General features: G+C 43.3%; 1 protein-coding gene across 1 annotated transcript; it reads right to left on the bottom strand.

Moving 5' to 3' along the window:
• Positions 1-6,673: 6,673 nt before the first annotated feature.
• On the bottom strand, positions 6,674-9,167 carry fzd9b (frizzled class receptor 9b). The gene has a single exon (XM_054795248.1). It carries the CDS (start codon positions 8,783-8,785, stop codon positions 7,025-7,027), a length of 1,761 nt encoding a protein of 586 aa, XP_054651223.1. The 5' UTR covers positions 8,786-9,167; the 3' UTR covers positions 6,674-7,024.
• Between the last annotated feature and the right edge of the window lie 4,391 nt (positions 9,168-13,558).

Below are 13,558 nucleotides of genomic sequence, written 5' to 3' on the forward strand. Positions count from 1 at the left end.
TCTTTCTTCTGCTTTTCTGACATCTCAACAAGTAAGCCACATTCACTTCAAACTTGGTACTAAATGGCACCCGTGTCGACGTAAACGGTAGTAACCAGATTGAAAACGTAAGTAGATATCGGTGCCCCAATTAATAGTTACGAGGGATATCTGATAATATCGGATGACCGATATTTCTTGTCACAAAATGTTGTCACGTTTTAATCTCGCGGGATCTTGTGACACCCGCGTATACAGTATTGCTATGTTTAAAGCAGCGGCCTTCACTTGTGTCACTTCAGAGATGCCGTAACCTGCCCACAAGCGGTGCGCAATGTGATGTAAACAACGCTAGCAGTACTGGCGCAGTGTTCAGTATGTCTGTGGATGGCAGATTCATGTCAGACTGGCATGTATGTGGCCCCGTCCACACGGGAATGATTTTTTTTGGTTTTTTTGGTGTGTTGAAAAAAAATTGCGTCCACACTGTGCCAGATTAGATCAGACGGGAACGGATCACCTTTAGTCACGGAGTGAAAACGATGTAATACACAAGGCAAAAGGTTGTAGCTTGAAAATGGTTCGAGACAAAGGCTGACTGTAAATGAGAAAAATCATCAGTATGAGCCAAAGTTTGTGATGGGAGTAAATTCACTCATCTAATTTGCATATTATGACATCACCAAGCTCAGAATTTGTCAGATCCCTGTCTCCATGACACCAGCTCATCAAAATGTCTGATCCACTTGTGATGCTGTTAGTTGATGTGCATTAGTTCCTCAGTAACTACTCTACTCATTAGTTCCCCATTAGTTCTTCATTAGTTCCTCAGTAACTACTCTACTCATTAGTTCCCCATTAGTTCTTCATTAGTTCCTCAGTAACTACGGTCTTTTTGTTTACCTTATTGCAAAGTGTGACCACCGTGTTGCCTTAGTTGATGTGCCTTAGTTCCTCAGTAAATACTCTACTCATTAGTTCCTCATTAGTTCTTCATTAGTTCCTCAGTAACTACTGTATTGTTGTGTACCTTATTGTAAACTGAGACCTCATTTCATGTCTAGATAGCTCTAATAATGTTAAAAAACGTATTTACAAGATCGTAAACAGGTTTTCTACGGCAACTACGAAAATATTCCATTTATAAAGAAGGAATCCTACTTTGCGGAAATCCACTTATCGCAATTGCGTCTGGAACCAATTATCCGCGATGAACGGAGGATTACGGTACCTGTTATTGTCAGTGATAAAGAATAAAATAGCTAGCAGAGACGAGATTAAAGATATACACACCAAAACAAAAATTTAAGATTGAAGGAAAGTGACAAACTCAAGTGGTCCTCTGGTTACAAAAGAGTTCCGTTCCTATGACTCCGATGTAATTTGGGTTTTATCGTAAATCAGAACCTAATGGCCAAAAATATTGGCATGCCAAAGATGCCAATGTTTTAGGACAAAGATTCCAATGTTTTTGGCCATGGCCGTATAAATTCAGCCATTTTTCTGTAGAAAAGCCATCTCATTCACCCTAAATTAGTAATAATCTACAAATACGTGGTAATAAAGCATTGACTGTTGGTGTGAGGTTTGAATGGCTGAGCGCTTACGTTTATAACCTTTATTAGTAAAAAATAGACATTTTTATGGGCGTCTCAATTACTGGCGTTTATTTGCTACTGGTGGGTTGTCTCCAAACGTCACCCCATGATTATTGGGGATCCACATTCAAAAGCATTTAAATGTGTTGAGCTTCCTAGTCTTTTTTTGTGTTTTTATTGGATATTCAGCAATAAATTGAGTCCAAATGAAATTAATTCCCTTCAGCAATCACGTTTCTAACCTCTTCAGATCAAGATGAAAGGATGGAGTCTGATTTAAAGCTAACGTCTATCACATGGGATGGGAAGTGCGGTTGTAAATGAGAGCATTTGGAGTGAAAAGAATCTGACATCTGTTCATAACGAGACATTTGCCAACTCCCGGTGCGTTTGGGATTCGGGCAGAGAAATGTCCATCCATCCATTTTCTATGCCGCTTGTGCTCGCTTGGGCTGCGGGGGTACGCCGGAGCCCATCCCAGCCGACCCCGGGCGAGAGGCGGGGTAGACCCTCGCCAATCGCACACATAGACCAACAACACACACTCACATTCATACCTATGGACAATTTAGAGTCTCCAATTAACCTAACATGTTTTTGGAAGGTGGGAGGAAACCGGAGTACCCGGAGAGAACCCACGCACGGCAGAGAGATGTGCTTAACACAAATGTGTCATCCAGTTTCAATAACCAACAACCAACCATCAACTCAAACTCATTGAAATGCAGCTGTTATTTAAAATATGTGCCTTTCAAAAGATTAAAAGCCGGGCAGCCTCTTTTTTGCAATGCTTTTGAAATTCCAAGCCACTCAACAAACTGACCTTGATTTGATGTTGATCAATGTTTATGAACACTTGATATTGAAATGAGAAATCAGTGGAAAGCCAAATTCTTGCCTCCGATTGACCTTCAAGGTCAGCGTGTAAATGTTTGTGTGTGCGCTGCATAATGATGTGAGTCACGGTGTCTGTCCCATTGTGGAAGGATCGGTGTCTTGGTGTAACAGCAACTGCGGACCGGGTGTCTAATTGGAGTCCGGTTGCGTGGAGTGGCTCGCTGTGTGAACCCGGGTGTTCTCCGACTGGCGCATATTCATGGTAAGCATCTCTTTGGGGGCCTGCAGGTTTTCAATGCACTCATTTACACATCAAAACAGCCCAGGAAAGGGATAGTGCTCAAGGGGGGGTGAGGGACTGCAAAGGGAGGGCGGGCACGCCAATGAAGGATGCTTTATTTTCTCTTTTTTCCCCTCAGGGGGAGACAAGGGGATGAAGTCTATGAGGGAGGCACACTGACGCTATAATGATGGACTTTAATCAGACCCATGACCAGATGGATGGATTTCTCCAGTGCAGACAAAAACATGGCGTCAGCAGCTAAACTGCTGAGGTGTTTTTTAGCCTTTTCATAAAAACAAATGTTACAAATCCTACACAAATACTCTCATTCTCCATTGCTGCAGTATCAATAAATACTTGTTTAAGCTCCCGGGCGACAATGAAACTCTCCCTGACAGACCGATGAGGGAGAGGGGCACCTTTTCTGGGAGTAGTTTAACTTTTTGCGCAGACAAATGAGCTGCCCAGTGCGGCCCACACTATTAAGCCTCCTGAGCCAGAGCAGTAGAAGAAAAACACTGCGGAGACTTAGCCAAACTAAACCTTTCGAGCAAGACTAGCTTACTCCTCAAATTGGACATTACTGGAGAATTGGGTGGGGTCTTCTTTAGAATGAGCCTAGTGACCATTGCCTGGCTATGGTCCAGTTCTGTAGACCTCAGGTGTGTGTGTGTGTGTGTGTGTGTGTGTGTGTGTGTGTGTGAACTGGGAAGGTGTTCCCGGCAGACACATCACTGGTGCCAAAGGAGCCATAGCTCAAACAAACATTTTGGACTGAACCTTCCTTTTGCTTCGATCTGAAATGCTGTGCTGTCTGAGTTCTGCTGGTTTAATCCAAAATGAAGCTAAATTTAGTCATTAAGGACCTGAAACTATTTACTCATGGGGATTACATTTGTGGGAAAAAAATGACATTGTTGTATCTTCTCCACTCTGGACAGTCATCCCTCATTTATTGTGGTTAACTGGAACTGACCTGAAGTCAGATTCAATATTAATAAACTGAATATTTTTGTAGTTAGAGCATAGAAAACATGTTTATGACTTTGTAAATATGTTGTTTTTTTTACCATTATTGGACCCTATTAACACCCCTATAGTCACCTTTACACTCTTACACTATTATTCATTGTTTACACCACATTGCTAATGCGCAGGCTACAGGATCACTGCAGGGACACGAGATGGACTCGGCTTTAAACAGAGCATGCTAGTGAGCTAACTTGTTAGCCTTCTATGTATTAATTCTTAAGAAAGTGGGGAAAGTGGAGTGGGGAAGAAGGACAAAATAAGAAGCCAAAAACTTACCACTTCCACATGGAATGGGAGGAGAACTTTTCACTGTCATGTCGGATAAACAGAATATTTTTGCAGTTAGAGCATAGGAAACCTGTTTAGGACCTTCTAAAAACGTTTTTAAAACATTATTAGAGCTCTGTAAACATGAAATAACACCCCTTTAGTCACTAGTGTACTATATTAGGCAATACGAGCATTAAGCTTGTATTGCCTAATATAGTACACACTACTCAAAAGTAATGTGGATCTTGACAAAAAAAGATCACCATCAGCCTATCATCCATCCTCACTATGACGTGTGTCACTCGGTTGACCAGTCTGACACGTATCTGCCATACATAGACGTACACTCCCCAAGTACTGCTAGCTTTGTTTACATCACATTGCGCACCGTTTGTGCACAGGCTACGGATCTCTGAAGTGATGCTGCTTCAAATATAGCAATGCTGTATACAGAGCTAACTAGTTAACCTAAACATAAGAATGGGTTTGAAACTGAGTGAGGAAGAAGGACGAAATGAGCAGCCAAAAACGTACCCATTCCAAACTGAAAAATAGGCTGTAGTCAACCGAGAAACAGCAATCATTTATTAATTATTAAAAAAAAAAAACGTGAAATAGTGAGGGAGTGATGTTTGAACTGCGATGTAGCGAGGGACGGCTGTAACTCCATTTGAGCAGGGGGCAGTGGTACCTCAGTTTTCGTTATTAATTTGCTCCAAAACATCAGCCAAAAACCAAAAGTTACAATAACTAAGGACTTTTTTCCATAGTAAATCATGTAAATTCAATTAATCTCTTCCAGACACCCAAAATATGAACAAAAACTACATTTCATATGAAACAATTACTGTTTTACATACTGAAAACAATGCAAAATAATTATGAATGACGAAAGGGATAGAACTCATTATTGATGTAGACCGCCCATACATCCCGAGGAGATCAAATACACTAGTGTTTCCCAGCTTTGTTATCAAATTGCGGGCATTTGTAACTTTCTTAGGCCCCATGGTGGGTTATTTAGCAGTCGCATTCAATAAAAAATGCACGGACTGTGAGTTAGCAATGTGTAGGTTTGTTTGGGCACGGTGAAACGATACAGTACATGGCGAACTAGTTTGATACATTCACTGTTCAACGGAACCATATCATACCAGTTTAACCCTGGAATGGTTTGATGTCATTATTTCCTATGGGGAACCTGTTTAGAGATGAAAAGTTCCTTTGTATTTTCATGTGAAGTTGTAAGAAAAATGTGCAGCAAAAGACACAAGAAGAAAGGAAGGCCTAAAAATAAATACAAACCCACGTGCCCCAAACCTTGTTCATTTATCTTATCGGTGTAACAGGGTGCAGGTGGGACACGCTGCTTTGTGTCTCCCATAGCAAGTGTTTGGCCTCTCTGGGTCATGTCAGTGGAGTGTAATCTAGGCAGGAAGCACGCGCCCCCGTTCAGGCATCCATGAAGTGGAACATGCGACTCTAACACCACCAGCCGAGTCTCTGGCTGTGAAATCCTTCCAAGCAAAACAGCTCTTTTGAAACAGTTAAATGTGATCCTCACAGCACCAGAGTCCAAGCCATGGACCACTGTCTGTAATGGCCTGGTAATAAAGCCACAAAAAGGAGGATTATGGTTGCTTCCCTCCCCCCTCCCTTCCTTCTTGTCAACTCAGGCATGGCACACATCCACACAACACTGCAGCAAGTTGGTTTTGATTTGGAACCAAGAACTTTGAGTTTATGTGTTAATGAATTCTAACATGTGCATAGAACGGCGTGTAATAATACACACTCACACACGAAACAATTACTGTCAAACGCTGTTAATCTCCACTACGTTTTACTGTGCAGTGACTTGCAGTGTGTGGCTCCGATTCACATTGGCACTTGAATTGTTTAAGTCCCGTGATGTAAAAGCTATTTATTTTCTTTATTTTATGGCCCGTGTGAGAGCACGGTGGCTCTCATGCGTAATAAAATTGACTTCATTACCGAGACGTGAGTTGCAGGACCCGAATTGGGTTATTTATGTAATAAAAATAATGCAGTGTGTGGCTTTTCTTCGAATAGGCCCATGATTATTTCAACATGAGGGTGGCACTGGAGAATAAAAGGTGCATTGTTTTTGTTTAAAGTAATCTAATGATAACGCCTTCCAGTTTATATGGAAATTTTGACTTGACTCATGTCCGACGCACTGCTCAGCAGCCTCAGCACAATCAGCATCACTGCAAACCGCAAACAAAAGTGAATTTTACATCTGCTCGCTGAAAGACCCACACAAATGTGAGCGCCCGTGCCAAACTGAGTCACGCAATGAGGGTGAAATGTTCCTGTGATGAACCCTGCTCCATCAAAGTGTTTTCTCAGGCTCGAGCAGTGCAGTGCAAGAGCAGTGATTAAACCCGCTATTAATTAAACATTCTTAAGTGCACTGCCGCTGCATTTTAAAGACATGCCCCGCAAAACATGCATTCTTGCCACAGTCTGTCCCTCATTTCATCAGCCAGTCTCTTTGAGGATTATCTTTGGGGACGCCTCTGGGGTGCATTTAGATACAAGACATGAACAGTCACTTGTGACATTTTCATTCTCTTTAACTCTTTAAGCAATATTCATCACACGAGGTGGGGAAATTGTTTCCAAAATGACAAAAGACAGGCGTGATGAGATGAACATGAGTTGTACAAATTTATTGTCATCCAAAAAAAAACATGTGCCAGTGTTCTTATAAAAGGCACTTTATCTCCCTTGAATAATGCATTCAAAGATGAACTTAAATTAAATATATTTACAATAAATAAACATTTATACAGATTTATACAACTAATTGTGCTGCTTTGAGGGCAAAAATCCCACAATAGCTTCCAACAGCACTTTTGTGCAGAACAATATGGCAAATGAATACTGTTAGTGAACCATCGTGACTTGTACCTGTGTGACTCACTTTAATGGTGTCTTTTTAGCAGCTCCTATTGCACACACGCACACACACACACACACACACACACGTTTGTGGGTGTCAGACATTAGTGGGACTGTCTGTATGCACGTCTGTCTTAGCCATGTGCAGAACGACAGCGGGTGATTTATAGTGGCAGTGGGTGCTGCTGCAGCTCACCCCGCTGCACGGCTTCCTGCCGCTAGTCCTGTCTGTCAGCTTCCTGCTGCACAGACCCTGCCAGGTCTGCAGGGTCTTGGAGCTCCACACCCACACCCCGCTGGTGATACCCACCACGAGAGACATGAAAATCTTCAGCATGAAGACAGCCACGGTGGGAACGGACTCCCGCAGGGAGCAGTCGCCTCCATGGCCGTTGAAGGAGCCGCAGGTGGCCTGGAGGCCTCTCAGCTTCCAGTAGTCCATGTTGAGCCTCTCGTAAAAGTAGCAGACAATGACACAGGTGGCGGGGACTGTGTAGAGGATGGAGTAGATGCCGATTTTTACCATCAGCTTCTCCAGCTTCTCTGTGTTGGTGCCCTCTGTCTTCATGACTTTGCGGATGTGGAAGAGAGCCACGAAGCCAGTGAGGATGAAAGATGTGCCGATGACCAGGTAACAGGAGAGGGGGATGAGGACGAATCCAGTAAGCGCCCCAGAGTCCATGCTCCCCACGTAGCAAAGCCCTGTCAGCTCATCCCCGGCCACCTTCCTCATGGTAAGGATGATGATGGTCTTCAGAGCTGGGATGCCCCAGGCTGCCATGTGGAAGTAGTTACTGTGGGCCTCGATGGCCTCGTGACCCCACTTCTTCCCCGCTGCCAGAAACCAGGTGAGGGTGAGGATGACCCACCAGATGGAAGAGGCCATGCCAAAGTAGTAGAGGATGAGGAAGACGATAGTGCAGCCTGTGGATTCCAGCCCTTCTTGGATGATGTAGAGCTCACCGTGCTCCCGGTCACATGCAATGTTCTCAGCACCTGCCACAGAGTGGATGATAAAGGCCACGGAGTAGACGTTGTAGCACATGGAGAGGAAGATGATGGGCCGCTCCGGGTACTGGAAACGGTGAGGCTCCAGGAGAAAGGTGAGCACAGTGAAAGCAGTGGAGATGAAGCACAGGATGGACCACACTGTCATCCAAATAAAGGCAAAGTCTTTGTCCCGCCTGGACCAGAACACGTCCACAGCAGGGGAGCAGCGTGGAGCACACGACTGACTCTTCTCCACAAACTGGAACTTATCCGGGTTCTCGCATGAGCCGCCGCCACCCGTGGAGCGCCCGCCGCTGGTGCCCGGCTGCCTGGGGCGAGGAGGCACCGGGAGCATGCCCTCACCTTTCTTGCCCTCCGTTCTGGTCTCGTTCTCGGGCGCCTCCATGCACAAGGCATTGGGGTCGTTTCTTGTGGGCAGCTTGGAGCAGTCGAGGGAGTCGGGCCAGGTGTAGCTGAACTTCTTCATGATGGGGGCGCACTTTTCCCGTGCCTGCTCACACATGGGCCTGCAGGCAGGGATGGAGGTGGACACTTTGTCCGTGCACATGGGAGCGTAGAGGGAGCACAGGAAGAAGCGAAGGTGCACGTCACAGCCGTAAGCCACCAGCGGGGCAAACTCATTCAGCTTGATGGCAGCCTCCTTCTGGTCGTCGTGGTCCATGAAGTTAGGCATGCGGGTCAGGTTGTAGCCGATGCCCTCGCACATGGGGATGGAGATGGGTTCGCACTTGGCTGGTCTGCCTCGCTCCAGCTCGTAGGAGCCGATCTCGAAGCTGGAGCCAGAAATCACCAGCAGGCACCACAGGAATATCACCACCTTCAACGAACAACCATCCATGCTCATCATGGAGGTAAAAAATGTACGTATAAAAAATATGAATATGGCTGGAAGATATTTAGAGGCGCTGCTCTAGTCCTGATTATTCCCCCATGCTGGAGGCTGTAGCAGTCCCCGCAGGAAACACTTGCAATCACAAAAGTCTTCAAACTTGTAATCCGAATGAAGTTCTTCTTGAAAGTCCTTCACGTGACCGTCAGCTCTACCGTGAGAAAGGCAGAAGAAGCGGACCGAGCTCCGGGAGGTTGTGCTGCCGCCTCCAGGCTCCCGCACACTGAGGCTGCAAAGCCGTGGAGTAGGGCTTGTGTCTGGGGGAAAGGGAGAGGAGGGGAAGGGGAGGAGCTGCGCGGATCTCACATTTCAGCCCAGGCACCCCACGCGGGAAATGATAGCGCAGATGGCAGAGGACGATGTTGCGCGCACACACACGCGCACACACGCACACACACCGACAATACACTCGTTCAAAGACACATAATACTGAGGGAAAACAAGCTACTGTCTATTCTATCTTAGATTAGAAATAACAACATACCTTCTTTAGCACACATCTGCACAACCGTGAAAGAAATGTGCACACATCATTTTATTATTATATTTTTAAAAAGTCCCGTTTTTAATGCTGGTGTTTTCAAAAGCGACTGTCTGAAATGTATGCACACTCGTGGCAACACCATTAGATCCATTACAAGAGGTGTATGAAAAAGAATGACTTTACAAAGATAATACATAAAACTTGTAGGACGATGACTTGACAGAGGATCTCTCAAGATGATTCATTGCAAGCATGCAAACAAGAACCACACAGTGCCGCTAAAGAATGAAGAGTGCTGGTGATAAGCAGAGGACTATTGTTTCCACCTAGTGGTTGAAAATGTAGAGCAGTGGTCACCAACCTTTTGGAGACCAAGATCCCCCCACCCAACAAGTGATGTGTGTGTGTGTGTGTAAGTATATATATATATATATATATGTATATATATATATACATATATATACATACACAATATTTGCTATGTGTTATTATTGGTCGTTGGTTTCAACATTTCAGCTTTTCTCATTGTGCATTTTTTAAAAATTTGATTTTGTTTCTGCAGTGATGCATGAAAATGCTTAATTTAGGCGAAAAATAAATACATACATTTGCTCTATGAAGTATGTCAAAATATATACGTCACTCTGAGGCGGTGTACATTGTCTCAGATAACGTTTACTCCTAAAAGGTTATGTCAGTGTGTGAAGAGATGATACTTTGCATGATCCAAGTGTAAAATGGTATAGCCTTATGAAGCGTGTTGTACAGATGATAAATCGAGGAAGTGGTACTTTATCAGATCTGGTGTCAGGTACAAGATAAAAACAACCTTTGATTTAAGTCAGATGCATCGAGGTCGTAAATGCCTTCTCAACTTTGAGATATCTTTTTAGTATGCTGGTGCAGAGGTGCTTTGACGAATTTTCACAACAACTCTGCAACTTTTTAAGTGTGCCTATCAAAGATAAGAGGACATTTGAGAGGGCCAGGAGACACCTGAGAGTTCCCTTAAAAGGTCTCAGATTGCTATCAGAGAGGAATAACATGCCATGCTGAGCAGCACATATCAAAGTGTATTAAAATCCTAGTATTGTTTGACTTTTTAAAGAAGTGTAATCATTATATTGCTGACACTTGAAACTGCCTCTTTGAGTAGTGGCTACTCAAAGAGTAGTCTACGAAACATAGCAGCTTGTCACGTTCCGTTTCCTGTCCTTGTGCTTTTTTGTGTACTCTCCACCGGTTTTGTGTTGTATTTCCTCCATCGCGTCCGTCACTTCCAATGCGTGGCGAAGGCACCTGTTTCCACCTACCAATTAACGTGCTTCATCAGGACAGGATGTCAGTTCATGTGCTTCCGTATTTATACTTTGCATTTTGAGTGCATAAGTGCGCTCACACTGAGAGGTACAGCAAAATGCAGAGCGCCGGCACTCAACATGACCCAAATGGACCCCAACCACCATCAGTCATCACCATTGTGACTACGTAGCAGAAGGGGGAGGGACTAACCCGAGTGGTTGCCAGATAAAGTGGATTAATACTGTGATAGTGTTCGTATCTCCGTTTGGGCATCTCTGTGTGGAGATTGCATGTTGTCTCTAGAAAATGGATGAATGAATACTGCGATCATTTCCAGTAGATGTGCAATAACCGTAAGTGATTTCTGACTGTACTGTCAGGTATATACGTCAGTATATGACGTATATGTCTAGAGGGCTCTAATAATGTTAAAAACATATTTAGAAGGTCGTAAACAGGTTTTTTGTGCTCTAAGTACAAAAATATTCCATTTATAAAGAAGGAATCCTAACAATTAGGTGCAATAAACGAGGGATTACTGTATACATTTTTAATATACAGTACATAAAAGTTTGTAAAATGCGTCTATCCCATTTAATTTTTAACAAATTCAAAATATTCCAAACCGAATCATAAAAAATCTGGGGCGTTCGAAAAACAAGGTTCCACTGTACTTGGCTGTTTTTCCTGGTGCACCAAATTCAAGGAGTCCTGTCATCAGAATGAGGCGCTTCAGCTCAGTGCAACCACTGCAAACTCTGCTCTTTCTTTCCTTTGTTTCCGGGCTTGTGTCTGCAGAGCCAAGCTAAGCTAACTGTTGTAAGGTCATTAGACCACAGAAGTGAGCGCGGCATTGATTTTGTGCATTTGAGCACATTTCCTAAAAATATAAACAATCCTTGAATCTGTAGTGGTCCACAACTGAACAAGTGAGGGATTGTTCATGTTCCAGAGGTAACAATCATGAAGAATAACTAACACTGTGTTGCCGATTAGTTAAGGAGACACAAGGTCTGACCACACCGCTGCTGGATCCCGGAGGTCCATTGTAATTTTTTTCGTGCTTAATTGTGTTATTTCTGATCGACATTAACCATAAATAGGAAAAAGAAACTGGGCAACTACCTTTTGATTGAATGATTCTTTATGACTTTGCTATCCAGAGAAGATAATAGATTTATGCTACCTAAAACTCCCCTTTTTCTCTCTGACTGCACGTTAAATCTTTGAATGCCTTGTAATAACTCCCACCCACTATGAACAGCCATCTTTAATTTCACAAATTCATCAGACGAGCTGATGGAGTGTGGGACTTGTAATTACTACCTCTTACTTACTGCTTATCATATATCAAGCACCGCGCTTTAAACAACAATACATGATAATACGATCTCAGAGACACGGGCTTTCTGAGGTTGTTTTGGCTGTAATAAGAGACACCTCACACTCAAAGCAATTCATCAGGACCATCACACCGCCTGCCGTTCAGACAGCTATGTCTTTGTTCGTGTTGTGCCGTAATAATCTGTAAATTACGTGTTACCACAGGAGAGAGCGGACACCGGACACGAGAGCAAATTAGCAGCAGTCTATTCCGGTGATTGGGCCCGGAGAGTTTGGATGTCTGTTTAAAGTGACATGATTCAACTCAAATTTGCAAAGGAAGCAATGAGTCTCGCTTATGGAATTTTATGTCGCATTATTAGGTGACTGAGTGAATGGGAGCAATTCATTCGCTCAGTGCGTCTGTGTTCCTCATCTGCCAACGTTTAGGTTAGAAATAACACTACTTAGACTGTGTGTTTGTTCATTTCAACATTACTAAGTTAGTGAAGGCAGCACGTTGGCGCATGTGGTTAGCACGTTAATACGTTTGGTTCTCTGGTTCGCTCTCTCCGGGTACTCTTGTTTCCTCTCGTATCCCCAGAACATGCTCGTTAGATTAATTAGTCACTAAATTGCCCACAGGTGTGAATGGTTTGTTAATGATTTAAAGAACATGAATGAATAAGTGAGTGAAATAATGGCCACACTGATGCTAAAGCCGCTTGGCTTTAAGTGTTATTTTGTAGATCCCAGAATGCCATTGGCAGTAGAAATGGTGGAGTGCCTCACAACTGGAAAAAAAGTGAAATAAATGTTATTGTGATGGCTCCAACAGCTGGAAATATTGAATAAAAGCAATGAACCTTTGGAAAAGGAATTGACAACTGCAATATTAGTCAAGTTTATGAATATTATTAATCACTGCTGTTCCACTGTGCTGTGCCAGCTTACAGTTAGCGTATACTACATTTTTATATAGTATAAACATACAGTGGTGAAATAAGATACCTTACTCCAACTGTATGTGGCTTTCACTTCATAAGGATTTGAGGAATTAGTATTGAGATCTTTAGCTATTAGGGTTAGGATGTACATAGGGTTGCAAAATGGATTTAGAAACAAAAGTAGCTAAAAAGTGAACCCACTGTGCCCCATATTACCGTGAGAATCAAAACTAGTCTGTAAAATGTCAATGAATTCGACTGACAACGGCTTCGCAGTAGCTTACCACAGGCTCAGCCAATCGATGCCAGCATGTCTGATCGTCACCTATCCAACTCATTGCTGTTGAATTTTCTGGCATCTTCATTTACTTCCTTTTCCTTGGGTGTGACTCGCCTCAGCGAGCTAACATGCCCGAGTTATCCGCCGAGCTTCTGGTCTTCAGACTCCAAATGTGACTTTTTACTACAGTGACATTTTTCGTTAAGTTTAGAGCTCGTGCCATTTAACGGTGTCATTTAACATGTCTGCTCTCTTTTTGTCGTTATAATAAATGTGTCTTGTCCTCAAAATTCTAGTTGTGTGTCTCAGTTATTTAACATAAATTTAACATAAATTTAACATAAATCTTTAACATAAAAGATTTGATCGCCGGAACAACAGGCTTTTATTGCAGG

This window comes from Dunckerocampus dactyliophorus, chromosome 12, assembly GCF_027744805.1.
Source record: "Dunckerocampus dactyliophorus isolate RoL2022-P2 chromosome 12, RoL_Ddac_1.1, whole genome shotgun sequence".
NCBI classification, from domain to species: Eukaryota; Metazoa; Chordata; class Actinopteri; order Syngnathiformes; family Syngnathidae; genus Dunckerocampus; species Dunckerocampus dactyliophorus.

Bases quoted from the DNA above. Each gene is read 5' to 3' on its own strand.
- fzd9b (XM_054795248.1), bottom strand. From the start codon at position 8,785: ATGATGAGCATGGATGGTTGTTCGTTGAAGGTGGTGATATTCCTGTGG.